Source organism: Calcarisporiella thermophila (genome assembly GCF_041956535.1).
Source record: "Calcarisporiella thermophila strain CBS 279.70 unplaced genomic scaffold VTP21scaffold_14, whole genome shotgun sequence".
NCBI lineage: Eukaryota > Fungi > Calcarisporiellomycota > Calcarisporiellomycetes > Calcarisporiellales > Calcarisporiellaceae > Calcarisporiella > Calcarisporiella thermophila.
The window spans coordinates 239016-257695 of NW_027192204.1; the positions used below are offsets into that span (position 1 = coordinate 239016).

Consider the following 18680-nt stretch of genomic DNA (forward strand, 5'->3'; position numbering starts at 1 on the left):
TATAAAAGTGACATTCACAATTCAATTATCCAAAGGGAGGAATTCATTTACAACGAAATGTCGTAATTCTTCAGCCCTGGACCAATAAATTATTTTAGCCTTGATTTTTAATTTTGCGCCCGGCGATGTCCCCAAGAGAGTGTAAAGTGCTCGATCCGTGCGACAGAAAAGAAAATCTTGGCTTCTTAGTCTTGTTGCCGGGCAAAAGTCATTCTAATTAATTACACTTAGATTAATACTTATCAGTATAGAGTGTTAAGGGCTCTAACTTACCATCCCATCTCCAACGTACATAATTCGATCAAATGGGGCTTTGTTGTTAATGTATTTTTCTAGCTCAATACCTTAAGATACAATTATATGCTCTGGGAACCCATGCCGCAATACTTTCTAACTTTCTTATCTTACCTTTACATAAGTTTACTTTGCATAGACTCTTGCAATTGTGAGGTTTATCATTCAGCCCAATATATCGACGTACACATAGGCGACCGTTTTCGTTATAACCAGCGGGGTTTGTTATAATCTTTGTAAAATAGCTTCGAATACCATACTCCTTTCAATTCAATCAGTATCGGTTAATATACCAGTCGAAAAATAAAATCTGAAATAGTATACATTGAGAACAGTATCGATGTAAACTTGGTTGGAATCAGAGAGAATAAGCATCTCGCATCCTTCATCATTCATATTATGCAATAACCTGAGCATTGCTGGATCCTATGTATTAGATACAGAATATATATTAAATTTTCCCAATACTTAGGTAATTAATAATTAAATTCACCATTGGAATTGTTTTTAGCGCGGCCTCTATATCTCTTTCTGTAAATCCACGATTGTAAAGTTCACCTAAAAGTTCATGTCTAATACAAATAGGTAAGTCTTTGTCGTAGGAAAAGGTTTCAGATCCGACTCAACTGTAAATCTGTCCACTGCTGGTAAGGTGAAGTCTCTAGGGCTATTTGTCTTTTAGAAAGTTCATTATCTAGGCACTTGAATACCCAGTGATCTGTATCTTCATCGACCATAGACCTATACACTTGTTATGTCTATTTAACTAATTCGACAAACTATTCGTTAAATATTACCAATCAAAATCATACACCACTAATAGACGTGGTCTTATGCAAAGTGAACTCTCATTCATTTCTTACTGCAGTGGAATGTAGGATGAAAAAAAAAAAAGATTAAGTGAAGAGAGAAACCCCTTCTGAGAACATCTTCTAATATTTATAATTGATTATAAATTCGACAGTCGCATAGTATCGAATCATTCTTTGCTCGTGTTCTAACAACTCGCTCCACATTTACGGCAGTCACAATGTTACACAAATATCCAAAGAAATCTGGCGGGTAAAAATATCAATATATTGAATACAAATATCGAATTGCTATATAAAAATGTCAAGAAAACAGTTGGTTTAGCTCCATCAACTGGTCTCTATACATATGTTTTGAACTTGATGTAGAGCCTCCAGAGGATCGAATTGGGCTAAAGCCGTCCGCTCCAGTGTCTGCGTTCATATCATACATTAATCGAAGCATTGTTGTATATTCTTCGCGAGAATATGCTTTAGATTCGCGAATCAATGAAAGCATACCCTTATTTATAGATGTAATAAATTTGTTAAAATTTCAACAATAATTTAATCTTAATTCCAAGCAAATACCTGGGGACCGAGGTTAAACATCTCATAGTAAGTTTTCGAATGACTGAGGGTGATCTCACGAGTAGGTTGGATAATATTAGTCAAATTTTGTTGCAGTGCCATGATATTGCGAGTCATTTTCTGCACCCCATGTTTGTTGAGATAGGGAATGCTCTCAGCGCCGAGGATAAGAAGACGATTAAATAGCCCAGGAAGACCATCGAATATAAATCTAAATAAACATTATTTCAACGATATATATATATATATATATTTGACACACTATTTTACTTACTGTCTTGCTTTATCTGGTAGGGTTAAATTCATGCTCTCATCCCATGAAACTAAAATAGAATTTAGAATAGTTACATTGGGGTCTGGCTCAGTTGTTTCGTCTTCCAGATTGTAATTTCCCTATTGTACAAGATGTTAGAAAAAAATATACAAGAATCTAATATCATTCGATGGACTCAACCTGACGAACAATTAAATCAATATAATAGATAATTTGACATCGCAGCTCAATTCGAAGGGTGAAAAGGCAGGTTTGAGCTAACTGCTTGTAGTTGGTTAAAATTTCTTCAAAATGACTAAATTTGATCATTGAGTTATTAAGAATGTAAATAGACGCCGAAGTACGAATATAAATATTTAATGCGTGGTATCTTACTTTGAAATTTCTGCACTTAACGGTAAAAAATGACGCTCTTTATCTCCATTGTATTCATCAAAAGTTTTCTGTTGCACAATCTGTGAATTATCGACCTCTTCGTCTGATTGATAGGCATCTAGAAAATCCACATCCAAATCGTTTGTAGCGTCTCTCTGGATGATCTTGCCTTGCTCCCCAACGAACCACTGAATACTATAATATAGACTTCCAAGCGCGGCTAATTGTTTGGTATTAAGAATAAGAACAGTTGGAGATAGAGCTTTTTGGCCTTTTAAGTCCAATTCTAGCATTATCTCCTTATCATTTAGGGCGTAAAGTGTCTCTAGGTCATTATCCTATTATAATATACGAATATAAATTATTTTATCACAATGCTTATTTATCGGTACATATTACAGTTCGAGTATTATAAAATGGGTTCTGAGCGAGGAGAGTTGATAGCGATTCTTCTTGTGCCCACATTGCAGAGAAACTGACAGCGATCTGTCTTTCTTCATTGCCTATTGATCCTTTTGAAACTAGGCCTATATATCGGTATAGCTTAAGCTTCCTGTAAAGTTTCAGTAGATAATAATCTTACTTTGGTATCTTCCCACACACTTTTCATAATATTTTAATAAAATGACCTCAACCAAACGAACAATTTCATCTTTGTGTAGTGGCATATTATGTAAAGTTCGTGATAGACCTCGAGTAAGAGCTATGATTGCTGAAACACTCTGTAAGTAATGAAAATTTTCATTATAAGTGTTGTTAGTTTATATAGGGAATAAGGGAAACTACCTTCGCAAGGGGTCGTTCGGACAGTTTTACATTAGAATCTTCCTGAAAGGTATCTGATTCAACTAGAAGATCTTAAGATTTAAAAATGTTTTTTTTTTTAAATAGAATATAGCTTTAAATATACCATTAGTACATTGATGGAATAACTGCAACACCTTGTCTTCAAATTGAGGTAAAAAAACATTTAACACAAATTCATCCAGGAACCCAGTAACTTCTGCAAGTGCTTCAGATGGTCTACATATGTAATAAAAAAATGAGCAGAGAGTTAATTTGTATTTATAAGAATCTCTATAATATTTACCCAGACGGCACCATATCCCGCACTCGATCAAGAAAAGAAAGAGTAGGTTTCAAAAGTGCCATGGCATTAAAGACCCACGGACGAACCACCAGCCGGTGACCTGTGGTTATTTGCAAATCTGCAAATTTATCAATCACAGACGAAGAGAATACCACACCCTGTTTATCCATTGCAAGAGCTGCCTTAGGGGCACTTTCTCGAAGCCGCTGTGATATCTCTTGAGATATTGGAGTGTACACTTGCTCCGAAGAAGTTCTTGAAGAATCCATGAGTTTGAAAATTTGCTAGAATGAAAATAAAAATAAATAGTGGAGACTAAACAAATGAAATAAAATACTCTTACTTTATTTCTATCTCTAGGCTTATTACTCTCGTGTAAAACTTCGTTCATTGAAAAGATAGAATGGTCATAGGCCATGGCTTGGCTTACACCCTCGGATAAATAGCTATTGAGAATAGCTCTAACTTCTGTCTGCACAGCTGCCCAAATATCCTTAAAGGTATATATGTATGGGATTCTTTGTCCTATTTACGTCCATAAACGCATAAAATTTCAACCATAAAATATAATAAAAATGATGTCGTACTTATTTTTTCCAATCTCTATGTTCAATCCATTGAACAAAACTATTTTTAGTGCTTGCTTATATTCCACAATTGATAAAAATTCACCTTATTGATTTTAAGCGCAACGTGAATTATTGCTTGATGCCCGGCAAGGACGGCCTCAAGTTTGGAATAGAGTGACCACATAAATCCACGAAGTATTGACTGTTCTTCCTCACTCTCGCTGGCTTGCAACGAATATTGTTCTAGTGCATCTCTAGTTGAAACGTAGCTCTCACTCTGATTCATATATACAGCAGATCTAATTAGGGTGGATAGGTTGTTATTAGTAGATTGATATACTTTGTTAGTATCCATATCCTTGAAAAATATTGTATATTTTTGTAATTGAAATCAAACTATACCTTTCTTCCACATCTGTTATAGTCTTGTCCACTAATTGATATATCTCAACGGGGAGTCGCTGTTGAATAACCTCAAGAGCTTCTGGTAACTTTCCAAGTAACCCTAAAGCTTCAACTAATATTTCAATGTAATAAAGCGAATCAGTTTCTGGGTTACGCTCAAGATCGTCGATGACCTGTTATGGTTTAGGAAATCATCTTTTAGCAAGGGATATTGCACGCATGAAATATAGGAAAATACCATATCATCCTCGTCATTTAAGATATTAGCAAGTGTCGTATCACTTGTGCTTGTCTTAATTTTTGGGAGATAGTTTGTTCCTATTTAAGAATATTAAGTAAGAAATGAATACATATAGGAATGATTAAAAATATACCGCGAGTTTTTCTTTGCTTCCTTCTACCAATAGAGGCACCCAGCAACTTCGACTCTTTTACAACATCAATGCTTGAAATAGAGATAATTAACGGATGCGTCTAGCAGTTAAAGGAGTGCTCAAATTACCTTGCTATAGAATAAACATATTTTTCATAAAATTAATACTGGCTTAAAAAAGTGTATTTAGGTTGCATAAGTATACCTTCTTCATTTTCTGGCAGATATTTAGACCAACGATTTTCACAATACGGACTTTTTAAATAAATGTGGTTATGAAGTTCCTCAACCAGAATTTCATGCACAGACTACAGGAATAGATAATAAAAACTCAGTATTCCCTATCTATTTTATGCTCGATATATACTTGAATCCCTTACTGCTTTTTGCGCATCAAGATAACTCCTGAGATCATCTAAGGCCCCGATTTGTTTCATTTCTGACTTATGGATGGTATTAAGTGCACCCATAAGAGTTTGTGCCGCAGCAAGATAGTGCTTCTCCTGGAATAGTTTTTCTAATTTTACAGGAATAGCCTTCAACCCTTCACTATTTGATTTATTAGTAGAGTAATATCAGTGATAAAGGAAAAAAATACCCACATTTCGTCTAAAATACGTATCATCTCTTTATACTGCAAACTTCGGTGCCATAAAGGAAGAAGGTCAGATCTCTTGGAGAGTAATATTCCTTTTGACTTCAAAAGTTCTTCCTTTAGCATACTTATGCGATTTTGAGAGTCTAGATAGCAATTTTAATATATATATTTAGTCTGCTAAAAAAATTCTCCTTACCGGATAACCGACTTGATACACTTGTAAACGCGCTAATGGAGCCATTAAATCCTTGATAATAGTCTGTGATATTGCAGAGCAATGGTTCGTTATATCGAAGTAATTGAATATTCTATTGCGATAACTGTTACCATTTGCAATTGCATGCAACACTGAATCGAGTCCTCTGAGCGTTTTTTGAAACGAATTATAATCTTTGCTGAGTCCTACAGAGCTTTCGTCAAGTAATGCAAGGGCCAATGTCACTGGATCAAACTAAAAAAAGCGAATTAGTCAAATCAAAATTCAAAAAAAGAATACATTATGTCAAAATTACATCTTCAGACAACATAAACGCCCAATCATTTTCGACGCGTCGCAATACAGCTATAGTTCGAGAATATTAATTAATAGAAAATATATATGATTTGGATTCCTAATATTTGAACCATCAATCTCCGCGTAATTATCTTGTGAAGTTTTTCGAATTGGTCTCCTTAAATCTCTACTCATCATTGCAGAATTCATTTAGTTACAGATCTGGTTGTTAGAGCAAATACGAAGTCCGCAATAATTTGGTAGTTTGCTCAAATTTAGTGACGTCTTAAAATTTCAAGCGAAAACATCTTTCTCTCTAGATTGCAATTAGGAGCAGTAATGGCACAAGTCGTAAAGGAAGGTCTCAAAAAGGTTTACTTCCCAAATATTGTGTTTCGTATGGTCCGCTCTCCAGGTTTACAGCCTAATCAAGTGGCATTTCGTATTCCTCCTAAAGTAAACAAGCTCGATGTCAAAAGCTACTTGCAGAATATTTACAATGTGCGCGTGCTTGACGTAAGAACAATGAATTACCAAGGGGGTGTGAAAAACACACTGCGGGGGAAAGAGCGGGAGAGCTCGTATAAAAAGGCGGTAGTAACGTTAGATCATCATTTCAAATATCCTACTGAACCAAATCTTGAAGAAATGGGCGTGAATCAAGCTGATCTTATGCGAGGAGTAGCCGACCGCAAGCTAAGAGGATGGAGAATACGACCAAGAAAAGAGGTTAAAGATCAGTTGAACGCAATGTATAGTAAAGCATCGGAGGAGAAAAAATGAATGTAATCTCTTTAAAATTGACAATTTAAATATTGCTTCATTGTAATCTTTATATTCGAAAAAGTTACTGTTTTAACAAACAAATAGAAAAATAGTATTTCTGATATTTAAAATATTTATTTATCTACCAGGGATTACAAAAAGTGGGTATTAAAGATAATCAAGGTGTACGCTTTGCAGTTCAATCATCCTTTGATTGAAAAATTTCACTAGGATTAAATATATCATATTTTAGTATGCTGTTAACTAGAGTAACTTTGAGTTAGAGAACAAATAATCAGGATAGTACATTTACTATCTGCATTTCCACATCATAAGGATTAGAATTGCAGAATTCTATCTGATCATCATAACGATTTTAAGATTTATAGTGAACAAAAGAATGACTCTTACCTTATATAAAATAAAAAGAGGAGCTCTAATGTTAAATTGGTGCAAGACCTTTGTATTTATATTTCAATTAAATAAAATTAATTTGAGGCTTGGAAATATTATTTCTGAGAAAACGTCCCCGCATATGCTTTCGATTTCCATCCAGCTACATCATCTTTGTAGTTAAACTAATTTAAATTTTACTTACTACAATATATTCCAAATTATATGGCGACTCAAAATCAGAGTTCTGTTAAATCTCGGCTGCGCGATTTTCATGTAGGCGATCAGTACGAGATTCTTGATATAGTAGGTGAAGGAGCTTATGGGACTGTTTGCTCTGCAATCCACAAGGCAACTGGTATATATATCCTCATAAAGCTAGCCTGGTAACAAGTACTAATTACAATTATATGAATGCAGGACAGAAAGTGGCTATTAAGAAGATAACCCCATTCGATCACTCCATGTTTTGTTTGAGAACTCTAAGGGAAATAAAATTATTACGCTATTTTAATCATGAAAATGTAAGCGTCTTTTTATTATCATCATCTTATTATTTTATGGTATCGATAATCACAATTCATTTTCAGATCATTTCCATTCTCGATATAATAAGACCGAAAAGCTTATCAGAATTTACTGAAGTGTATTTGATACAAGAGCTAATGGAGACAGATCTGCATCGAGTAATCCGTACACAGGAGTTGAGCGACGATCATTGTCAATATTTTATCTATCAAACATTACGTGCTCTCAAGTGCATGCACTCCGCTAATGTACTTCATCGTGATTTAAAACCAAGCAACCTCTTACTTAATGCGAACTGCGATTTGAAGGTATAATTCTGGTCTTTAATTTAATTAAATTGGACCTAATCATCGGTATTTCCAGGTTTGCGACTTTGGATTAGCAAGAAGTGCCAATTTTAGTGAAGAAAACACCGGCTTTATGACAGAATATGTTGCTACAAGGCAAACTATTAGATATTCTTTTAACCAATATGGAATAATTGCTAACTAAAACATGACTCAAGGTGGTACCGTGCTCCGGAGATAATGTTAACCTTTAAAGAGTAAACGTGAAAATCGAGCTGTGTACATATGAGTTCGACTAAAATATTCTTTATAGATATACATTTGCCATCGATGTTTGGTCGGTAGGTTGTATTTTGGCTGAGATGTTAAGTGGAAAACCCCTCTTCCCCGGCCGGGATTGTATGTAATTATTTGAAGAATTGAGAGATATGTTACTGATTGTATTTTGGTATTCAGATCACCACCAATTGACGCTGATCTTGGATGTGCTGGGAACTCCTACAATGGATGATTTCTACAGTATCAAGAGTCGAAGAGTATATACTATTTCAATAAATGTTTGCTCCAGCTCTACATCTATATTATTTATATTTAGGCACGCGATTACATTAGAAGCCTTCCATTTAAGAAGCGAATTCCATTTGCACAACTCTTTCCTAATGCTAATCCTCTTGCTTTGGACTTACTGGTAAGCCATAACTACTGTTGGTTCCTAGTATAAACTCTTTTTCTAATTATTTTATTTAGGAAAAATTACTGGCATTCAATCCGGCTAAGCGAATCACCGTCGAAGATGCATTAAAGCACCCCTACCTTGAACCAGTAAGTTTTATTATATTTTGTATATCTATGCTATACTCATTTCTATCCTTTAATCATAGTATCACGATCCAAATGACGAGGTAAATTATATTTTACTATTTGCGATGGCTGTGACTTCAACTCACTTTATGATTTGAATAATAGCCAACTGCACCGCCAGTCAGTGCTGGATTTTTTGACTTTGACCGGTTCAAAGAGCAACTTTCCAAGGAGCAGTTGAAAGAAATGATCTACGAGGAAATTTCCCGTTGAATGAAAGCTTCCAGCCAATATAATTTTTATATACGTTTTCATTGCTGTTAGCATGTTTAGTTTTATCTATCTCTTCATATCGATTTCCCCAGGAAATTAAATAGACAATAAAACATTGAAATTTCAAACTTTCACAATATCATTGGTGCACACATTTAGCGGCGCAGAAATCTGCTTTTTTCTCCCCGATTACATTTACTTTTCCATCTTTATTTCTTTTCCCTTTCTCATATAATCAATCAGGACAATCTAATAATTCTTTTTTGCTTTTATCAGCTTTTCCCCTTACCCCATCCCATTTCCTGTACTTATAACTTGAATCTTAATATTGGAAAATACTGATATTGCTTTGTAGTTTTATTCCTTTGTCCAACAGATTAAGATCGTTTTAATTGTACTTTCTCTCTATTCTTTCTATTCGATCAACTTATCTTTTCTTCTTTCTTACTCTATTATTTTGCCTATTATATCATCAATATCCAGGATATTATAATCAACATGGATTTATGTGCTACTCCAGAACCGATGGAATTATCAACACCCCCGTCTAACGCTCCTTTAAATTCTCCTGTCTCTCCACCCCACAGCCCTCCCTTTTTAAGCCCTACTCTCTCCTCTCCCTCACATGCTCCGATCGACACTTCGCAGCTAATACACCCTGTATCCTCTCGAGTGTGCGTTGACTCTATACGTCTTCTTTTCCAACAAATTTCTTCTGCAGATAGGCAGCGGTTATTGTTAGAACTACTTGATGCCTGTGATACACGCCAGCTTGTACTAATATCAAATATCATTAAACCTCGCTTGCGTGTTGACTTTCTACAAATGCTTCCAACCGAACTCGCTCTTCACATCGTATCATTTATTCGCGATCCTCGCACACTAGCCCGATCAGCATGCGTTTCACGACGTTGGCGCGATCTACTTAATGATGATCAAACTTGGAAAAATATGTGCCTTAGATATCGTTACGATTTCGCTCCAAGTGATTCTTCGGATGCAAAAGTTACTATCTGGAGAAAGGCTGACAGTCGTCCTGTTCTCCCCTCGCTTCGCCAGATACCTGGTGTTGGAATGGAAGCTAGTCTAGGGTTTAGCTCGGAATCTATTACATCAAACTGTTCCGACAATTTCTCTCGTCGTATGCGTCTGAGCTATCGTGAGATGTTTCGTCGTCGATATCGAGTAGAACGTAATTGGGCGCATGGTCGTCGTGCTCGCACACATCGTACAGTGGCTGGTACCGAGCTGGTTACATCTCTCCAGATGGATGATGAGTTAATAGTTATCGGGTGCAATAATAATAGAATAGAGGTGTATAGTGCTCGGAATGGCTCATGGATTCGTACATTAAGTGGACATGATGGCGGCGTATGGGCTCTCCACTTCTTGGGTGGTGGCTCAAACGATAGAGAACGTATTTTAGTGTCGGGGGGATGTGATAGGTATTTCGAGCTTTATACCCGCATTTTATCTTGATGCTAAATATTTATAATTTCAATGCCATAAAATATAGAAATGTGCGTGTATGGGACCTGAACAATGGTGTGTGCAAACATGTGCTCCACGGACATATGTCTACGGTGAGATGTCTTAAAATGCGCAATAAATCGGTAGCAGTGAGCGGATCGAGAGATGCTACACTTCGCGTGTGGAATGCTGAGCAGGGTGTTTTGATGCATGTACTTTCAGGTCATACAGCAAGTGTAAGATGCCTTGAAATTGTGGGAGATCTTGTAATATCAGGATCCTATGATGCCACTTGTCGTATATGGGACTTACATACCGGCCGTTGTCTGCACCTTCTTGAGGGGCATACCCATCAGATTTACTCACTTGCTTGCGATGGTTCGCGAATTTTCACTGGGTAAATATACATCATTATTATAATATTGACTTTGATACTGAGATCGTTAAATCCTTCGTTTTAGCTCTCTGGACACTACCGTTCGAGTATGGTCGCTGCGTACTGGAGACCTTCTAAGCGTACTTCAAGGTCATTCATCACTCGTAGGACAAATTCAGGTTCTAGACAGAACGCTTGTGACTGGTGGTTCAGATGGTTATATTCGGGTTTGGGATTTAGAGACTTACCAATGCGTACACCGTTTACAAGCACACGATAATTCCGTTACCACTCTACAATTCGATGACAGGCGCATTGTGAGTGGTGGCAGCGATGGAAAAGTAAAGCTTTGGGATTTGCGAGGCGGACGATTTGTGCGCAATTTAATTCAACCTGCCAAGACAATATGGCGCTTGGCGTTTAACGATGTGCGTGCAGTAACTCTTTCTCAACGTGATGGGAGAACTGTGCTTGAACTTATTAACTTTGATGATGAAAATGATGATACATGCGTGTAGTTAACAAATTTTGAGTAGAATGGGAGGGTAAATGTGTGCTTCATTATCTTTAATTTCTGCTTATTATTCCTCTTGCCTATAAATTTTGACTTGTTCTATTGTTGATATTATTCATTTATTTGGTTTTGAGTAAAATAAAATGATTTCCTAATCTTAATAACTCATTTTAAATATTGAGGTTCATCATGTGACATATATGCTATTCTCCAGAAATATAGTGGGAGAATATAATCATCATTCATCTTCGCAATGCGATTTCTTAATTCATTCGAATTCTATTCCGTTAGTCTCGTCACTTCCCAACAGCAGACAGCAGTGTAGAAGGTATGTGATGCAAGGAGGAATTGTTGCATAATTATTCAGTAATTTTCATTGGTTAGTGTCCTTAAAATTCCACAAACAAGTCAGAGATTTCTATTTCTTCTCTTTTGGTCATCATCTCTTTCTTGCTACGGTCATTGCTTGTTGGAACAAAGAGGGGGAGGGCGCAGGCTGATATATATTTGACATCTTGCTTATATTCTCAATACTTTTTCCGTGTGTGAACCGCCATCCTCTTTTCGCTCCTTTTTCCTCTACATCTATAATTTTTTTAACAAAAGAAGAGTGGAGGAGAGATCTTTCCTCTTCTTCTGTTCTCATCACCTTGTTTTCCCAAAAGAAATCACAAGCTAGCGCTGGCCGTAACACTTGCATTGCGTTCTTTTCATATTCCTCTATTAAAAACTAATCTATTATATCCATCCTTATTCTCTATCTTTTTTTATATACTCCATCTTTAATCTCCTCTTCATTACCACCCATTACCAAAAAGATGAACCTTTTATTAAGATTCACTGGTTTTCTCGCCTTCACCTTCTGTCGTTCTATATTTCCTATACTTGCCGCGGCTAACTATACTCCTGCCACCAATATCGATTTATCAGGCTTCGAACAGCTTGGAATTGCCGGTTTTTACAGCGGAATATCCATTTACAAGAACCCACGCCAACTGATCAATATTGATCCTACGGTCGCTTCACTGATCCTGCAGACGGATGATGGCTTTGAATCTATCTCAACTTCTTCCGGACCGGGTGCAATCAACGCGCTCTGCTCTTTGCCACGACAAGACGGAAACACGGATTTATATATAGGAGGAAATTTTTCTACGCTTGGAAACGTTCCTGTCAATAACATTGCTCGCATCGATACTTCTAATCTCCAGGTGTTTGCACTAAGCTCAGGGCTTGACGGTCCTGTATATGCTCTCCATTGTGATCAGCGAACCGGTTCAGTCTATATTGGAGGTGCCTTTAAGGGACCTATTGGAGCTGTAAACGGTGTAAACAGCTCCTTTGGAGGAAATGTCGCACTATGGCAGAATGATATTTGGGCTCCACTTCCCTTTAAAGGCTTCAACGGACCTGTTCAATATATCACAGCTAATCCAAATTCTAATACAATTCTATTCGGTGGTCTTTTTGAGGGTACATTGAATGGACAATTTTCTTCTTCTCAGCAAAGCCAACCTGTAAATTTGCAGTCGGCAACAGTAAGTGATTTCGATTTCTTGTATAATTGAACATTTTTCTAATGTAATCTGATTGAATATTTTCTAGATAACTGGAGGAAATTCAGCCGATTTGACTGGTTTTAGTGACCCTAATAATGTCGTTTGCTCGTCTGGAGACAATACTAATCAGGGTTCCTGGCTACTACGAGACGGTGTCCCTGGAGTCTGGCGTGCTGAGTTTCCTTATAAGATAACTCCATCTCAATTTCGACTTCGAAATTCTAACGTTACTGGAAAAGGCACTAAATCATTTCGGTAAGGATATATTTTTTAGTACTCAGTTGTCAATCATTGTTTTCTTATTATTTTAATTAGAATTCTTGCCCGCCCAACCAATACTATATTCAACTTGACATATATCGATCCTATATCGCGTCAAGTTCGCCATTGCACTGATCCCTGTGAATTGACACCGGATTCAACAATATGGCAAGAGTTTACCGTAGTTAATCCAGAATCTGTTCAAGGCATTGAGCTGGACATTGAGTCGTGGTTCGGGACTGGAGGTGGGCTATCTGGGATTGAAATATATCAGTCAGGTAAATTGTTTATCTTGTCTGCTATTTGAATTACATGAACTAAACATATTATATTGTTTCCTAGAAATATTCGTCCACGCCGAAAATTCGTTCAACTCTGCCAAATGCTCTAATAGCCCAACAGCTTCAAATCAATTAATTGCCACAGGTATTAGTGTTGGCAACTGGCATCCCCAATTTGTCCAGGGCACATATCGTACTGTACTTTCAACGGATATCCCTGCGGATCAATTATCCAACTCGAATATATCTGTTACTTTTACCCCATTCCTTCCTGAATCGGGCACGTATGACTTATTGATGAATACTCCAGGATGCACGGGTACAGACACATGCGGCAGACGTACACAGGTTGATGTGACTATGTTGCTTGCACCCAATGTGACCGTACGTGCAACAATTGACCAGACAAACAAGCAAGATAGAGAAGATAAGCTCTATTCGGGGTTTGTTGTTGCTTCTACAAACAACTTCCAGCCCAAGATCATAATGACTTTATCCGCCAACGCCAAGCCTCCAAATAGCAAAGAGATCAATGTGGTGGCTGACTCTGTGCAGCTTGTTAAGACTTCCCCAAGCAATATTTTAACTAGTGTGTTGGAATACAGCCCAATAAACCAGAATCCTGGAATGAATCAGAGTTCTTGGAGAGCTTTACAATGTAATATTCATTTTTCCATTTCTACTAATATGGTTTCTGAGTTTTTCTTGTGTAATATTTAGCACAATTGCCTCCAGGATCAATTGTTAGCAGTATTTTACCAACTGGGAACGGTTCAATATTTTTTGGCGGTCTTTTTACAGATGCCATTAGTGGATATTCAAATATTGTAGAGTATGTTGCAGGTCAATTCAGGCCCCTTCCAGGACGAGGTCTCAACGGAAAAGTAGCAGCGATCACTAAAATCGGAGACGGTATGTTTTCATTCTATGGCTTTATAAATTCTAAATCGTTGCACATAATAATTTATTTTATTTAATAACTTAGACATATATGTTGGAGGCTCGTTTAATTCAACTAGTGACGGCTTGCTATCCCTTAATAATATTGCCCGCTATTCACTGACCGGCCGCCAATGGACACCTCTTGGAGGAGTATGTCAAGTGTTTTTTACATTTATCCATACCATTTTACTTAATCTTTATTCAATTTCATCAATAAAGGGTACTAACGCACCAGTCGAGAAACTTGCTGTTGGTCCCTTAAATAGGCTCCACGTTGCCGGATTATTTAGTTCACTTTATACGGATCTCAATAAGCCAGTTTCTAGGACGCAATTTGCTCCTGGTTATGCTATCTGGGACACAATATCCAATCGGTGGTCCTCAAGCCCATATATCGCTGGTCATATACAGAGTCTTTTGTTCTCAAATAATTCCGACCTAAGGCTCTATATTGGTGGTGTTCTCAATGGAGTGCAATCTAATCATGCCACCAGTCTGGCATCCATTGATGCTCCCGGTAACTTATCCTCTGTGCAACTGGTTAATGAAAGCAGGACTCCAGAATCTGCTTTGTCGGATGCCCAAGGTTTTCCTCTACTATCTTCTACGCAAATAACGAACAAACACCCAATTATCAATGCTGGTGTATTCTACAAAGACACAACTAGAGGGAATGCATCGATCACTATAATTGGAGGTAGCTTCAAATTAGGTGATGCCAAAAACGTCGCTTTCTTCGAGAATGGATCTTGGAAGCAGCTTGGGTTAAATCTGGATGGCAATGTTAACAGTCTCTTCGTACAAAATTCCTATTTGTACATTGCTGGTGAATTCAATGGAAGTACAGCGAGTGGCACACCTCTGGGTGGGATTGCAGTATGGAATTTGTCGAATCGCACATTTGATACCCAAATACCGGCGCTAAGCTCTTCAGATGGAATCTCAGCGAAGGTGAACGTAGTGAAAGGGCGATCGACGAATGGTATGATCCTTGTTGGCGGATTCTTTTCCCATGCAGGGTCGCTTTCTTGTAACGGAGTGTGTTCTTGGGATACTACAACTTTGCAATGGGTTGCGCTTAGCCCTGGTCTCTCCGGAGAAGTCAAAGATATGGATTTGATAAATGTATGTATAAAATATTATTCTCTTTAAAGATACAAACTCACAAGCTTTTTATCAGAATAACCTTGTTGTGGCTGGGAATTTTACAGTAAATGACCGACGATGCTATCTGGCTAAATACGATTTTAACACCCCTAATTGGACACCAATTGGCAATTCTGGAAACGGAGATGGTAATCTTCCTGGCCCAGCAACAGCCGTTGTAGTAAATGGAGATATAAACAATATTTTTGTCGCTGGAAGGTATGTATTGCCCCCTCAAACATAATAACCTCTTATTAACTATAACCCCTCTATTTTCTTAAGGGATAAAAACACTGGTGCTGGATATTTGCGAAAATGGGATGGCTCGAATTACCTTGCTATTGGTATTACTATTGACATTATTTATATATTCGGTCATATTAAAAATTTATCTTTAAATTTATCAAAGGACCTGAACTTCGCCCTTCTACTATCATCAACCAACTAATGATGGTACCAATTAAAGGGCAGAATCCTGATAACAATATAATTGAGGTGGATCGCATGTTGATGGTCAACGGCTTACTCGATCTCGATCCAATCGGCAATGTCAGCTCTGCTTTCTTTGATGGACGTACTTGGCATCCTTATTTGTTGACATCTGCTTCAGGAGGAGGTTCCGGTGTGATCAAGAATGTATTTTCACGTTCTTGCTGCCCCCCAATATTTGGAAATAGTTAGTATTGAAAAAAAAAAAAATACTATTTTCTGAATATTACTGACGAAAATCAATTTTATTCATTTGATAGATTTCCTACCCGTCCCAATAGTTATACTTATTTCTGTTGCAATTGCATTGGGGCTGGTATTTATGATTGTCCTAGCCGGGTTAGCAACGATGTACATTAAACGAAAGCGGGAAGCCAAGTTCGACCCAAAACCAGATCCGTACTCTTATTATAAGGCTCCCAGAAGACCTGCCTCACTTTTGGCTAATCTTGCACTTTCTTCAATGATTGACCCTGAGAAGAAATCGGCTCGCCAAAACTCGGAAACGATCGATCATAATATTGCCAGAGATAGGAGCATGGCCGATGAGGTACGCGCCTATCGTGCAGGCACAAGTGATTATTTGGATCCATCAATTGTAGGCAATGTTCCTGGTGCTGCTGGTGTGGTTGGTCCCATTGAGGCAGCACCTGGTCGTCCACGGCCCGATTCTGAGACACATCCAAATGAATCTGCACTTCACAATGCACTACAGAGCCCGTCTACACCACGTCCCGACTCTGCTATTTCAGCGAATCACCCCACATCGGAATACTACGATCCAGCGGAGGCAGCAAATAATGATTTCGCATTTGGACATGTAGCGTCAGAAGCAGGGATACAGGATGGTGGCTTTTCTCAAGAGGCATCTCCTGAAAATCCACACGTCTATTATGCAAAATATCAATTCAAAGCACGTGAACCAGGCGAGCTCGGATTTGAACCCGGTGACAAAATTATTGTAATAGATACAAGTGATGATATCTGGTGGATGGGTGTAATCGACCAAGGAGAAGGACGCCCTCCTTTGCAAGGAGTATTTCCGAGTAACTATGTGACAGAATTAGAGCCACTCCCACTAGAACAACGCTAGTGACAGTATCATGTTTTTATTAAAATATATATGTTTAGTAATATTTGTTTAAGTTGTGGGGTTCCGAGTATTGAGTAGCATTTTCTCGCTTAATGGATATCAAATTTGATGATCCTTTTTCGCGTGGACTTTCCACTCTTTTATTTTCCTCTTTTCTTGCATCATCGGAGGTAATATGTATATAATCAGTCGACGATATTCTTTTTCCACGATGGTTTCTCTATATCTCTTCCCTTCTTTTGATTCCTAGCTCCATTCATTTATCAATATTATTATTATTTTTTAAATTCATTGAGGTTCTCATCAAACTAGTTAAAGGAATGGATGCAACGAAATTGATATTTTGACAATTTTCCTGTAGTGCTTATATGCGAATTCATTGTGAAGCATTTGAAGCACCTCGAATTAGTGATTGCTGCCCACCAATTCCTCTTCAAATAGGTCTTTGTATGCATTTCGAATAAAATATTTATAGTATTATAGATCGAGCCAATTTTTAATAATAGATTTGCAATTGCATCAATTGCAATAATAAATTATAAAAGCTTTTACTTTTTTAATATTTTAACATTTAAACTAATTTTTTTTTGGACAATAAATTCTTCGAAATGGTTTGAGCATAAATATACTTTCGGATTCAATCAGATTTAAGTACATTATTACAATAAGTGTCGAATGCTGCTTCTTATTAAGCCGACGCAAATCTCATATTTATATAGTAAAAACAAATGGTAAATAAACACTACACAAGATTGTCCAATTCAAACAAAACTGTGTATTCTATGGTAATGGATACCCAGCAGGCGGTTTACTATATTTGAAGGGTATCAAGTTAATACACTAGTCTACACAAGTTAATAAAAAAACTTACTCTCTTTGTTCCCATACATCTTCTGAGCTGCGTTTTGCTGCGTAGTATGCCAACTTCCGTCGCTCTCTCTCTTTCAACATTTCCTGCAAAAGTTTATTATTCAAAAGAGAAGAGTGAGAATATTTGACTATATAACGAATAAACACAGCCAAACCTTTTGAATTGCTGCAGGCTTGGTTTTCATTTTCAGGCAGAATTTAACCTCACTCCATTCTCTATCACAATTTCGCATCGTACCATAGCGATAATAATTCATTGCTTGTCTTCCCAAACCTCAAGAAAAGAGATAAATATTGTTAACGGTAAGAAGACATGGTATATAAATAGAACACATACTGTAACACATTAGGAACTCGTCCATAGCATGCCACAACTTACAGTCGTGTACCTCGTTATCCGCTTCATCTAAGATTTGGAAAGATTCGCCCGGAGAATTTGTCATTATTATTTCAATTCGAGATTTTAACAATAAGATCCACTTTCCAACCGAATTTTTCAATAAATTTCATCCATATGTGTGAGGTTTCCATTAATATTACTCAGCCACTAGAAAAATTGAAGATTTAGACTTCCTATTAAGCGTAATAGACCATACAAAATACCAGTATTTCAGCAAATAATCTATATACTTGACTAATAATTTTAGCGGCATCGTTATGGTGATTTTGGATATTAACATCTGAATTTATCGAGGGGAATTAGGTTGATTATCTAAATATTATTTGTGGTTTTCTTCTTGTTATTTATCATTTCTTTATATTATATTATGTTAGAAAAATCT

General features: G+C 37.1%; 7 protein-coding genes across 7 annotated transcripts; 4 read left to right on the top strand and 3 right to left on the bottom strand.

Annotated features, from left to right (window-relative positions):
• Nucleotides 1-21: 21 nt before the first annotated feature.
• On the bottom strand, nucleotides 22-1150 carry VTP21DRAFT_2373 (uncharacterized protein; the record flags this gene model as incomplete). The annotated part of the gene is made up of 7 exons (XM_069392559.1): nucleotides 22-213; nucleotides 274-344; nucleotides 409-556; nucleotides 619-720; nucleotides 788-866; nucleotides 922-1035; nucleotides 1092-1150. The coding sequence occupies 7 exons, from the start codon at nucleotides 1148-1150 to the stop codon at nucleotides 22-24; spliced, it is 765 nt and encodes a 254-aa protein (XP_069250262.1).
• A 257-nt stretch (nucleotides 1151-1407) lies between these two features.
• Nucleotides 1408-6045, bottom strand: VTP21DRAFT_2374 (uncharacterized protein; the record flags this gene model as incomplete). Its single annotated transcript, XM_069392560.1, has 18 exons — nucleotides 1408-1605; nucleotides 1674-1884; nucleotides 1948-2066; nucleotides 2128-2242; nucleotides 2323-2660; nucleotides 3109-3170; nucleotides 3233-3345; nucleotides 3413-3696; nucleotides 4085-4280; nucleotides 4384-4559; nucleotides 4625-4704; nucleotides 4965-5067; nucleotides 5140-5308; nucleotides 5362-5500; nucleotides 5554-5616; nucleotides 5685-5808; nucleotides 5870-5919; nucleotides 5982-6045. 18 exons carry the CDS (start codon nucleotides 6043-6045, stop codon nucleotides 1408-1410), a joined length of 2604 nt encoding a protein of 867 aa, XP_069250263.1.
• A 144-nt stretch (nucleotides 6046-6189) lies between these two features.
• Nucleotides 6190-6633, top strand: VTP21DRAFT_2375 (mitochondrial 54S ribosomal protein uL23m; the record flags this gene model as incomplete). Its single annotated transcript, XM_069392561.1, has 1 exon — nucleotides 6190-6633. One exon carries the CDS (start codon nucleotides 6190-6192, stop codon nucleotides 6631-6633), a length of 444 nt encoding a protein of 147 aa, XP_069250264.1.
• A 600-nt stretch (nucleotides 6634-7233) lies between these two features.
• Nucleotides 7234-8897, top strand: VTP21DRAFT_2376 (uncharacterized protein; the record flags this gene model as incomplete). Its single annotated transcript, XM_069392562.1, has 11 exons — nucleotides 7234-7366; nucleotides 7429-7532; nucleotides 7599-7844; nucleotides 7900-7979; nucleotides 8042-8080; nucleotides 8137-8222; nucleotides 8280-8359; nucleotides 8419-8511; nucleotides 8571-8645; nucleotides 8705-8725; nucleotides 8790-8897. The coding sequence occupies 11 exons, from the start codon at nucleotides 7234-7236 to the stop codon at nucleotides 8895-8897; spliced, it is 1065 nt and encodes a 354-aa protein (XP_069250265.1).
• A 498-nt stretch (nucleotides 8898-9395) lies between these two features.
• On the top strand, nucleotides 9396-11261 carry VTP21DRAFT_2377 (uncharacterized protein; the record flags this gene model as incomplete). Its single annotated transcript, XM_069392563.1, has 3 exons — nucleotides 9396-10342; nucleotides 10414-10764; nucleotides 10829-11261. 3 exons carry the CDS (start codon nucleotides 9396-9398, stop codon nucleotides 11259-11261), a joined length of 1731 nt encoding a protein of 576 aa, XP_069250266.1.
• Nucleotides 11262-12075: 814 nt separating this feature from the next.
• VTP21DRAFT_2378 (uncharacterized protein) lies at nucleotides 12076-17028 on the top strand (the record flags this gene model as incomplete). Its single annotated transcript, XM_069392564.1, has 11 exons — nucleotides 12076-12795; nucleotides 12863-13071; nucleotides 13132-13355; nucleotides 13420-14016; nucleotides 14079-14270; nucleotides 14344-14450; nucleotides 14520-15425; nucleotides 15481-15665; nucleotides 15729-15790; nucleotides 15856-16122; nucleotides 16196-17028. The coding sequence occupies 11 exons, from the start codon at nucleotides 12076-12078 to the stop codon at nucleotides 17026-17028; spliced, it is 4302 nt and encodes a 1433-aa protein (XP_069250267.1).
• Nucleotides 17029-17808: 780 nt separating this feature from the next.
• Nucleotides 17809-18341, bottom strand: VTP21DRAFT_2379 (uncharacterized protein; the record flags this gene model as incomplete). The annotated part of the gene is made up of 4 exons (XM_069392565.1): nucleotides 17809-17839; nucleotides 17900-17982; nucleotides 18054-18172; nucleotides 18236-18341. The coding sequence occupies 4 exons, from the start codon at nucleotides 18339-18341 to the stop codon at nucleotides 17809-17811; spliced, it is 339 nt and encodes a 112-aa protein (XP_069250268.1).
• Between the last annotated feature and the right edge of the window lie 339 nt (nucleotides 18342-18680).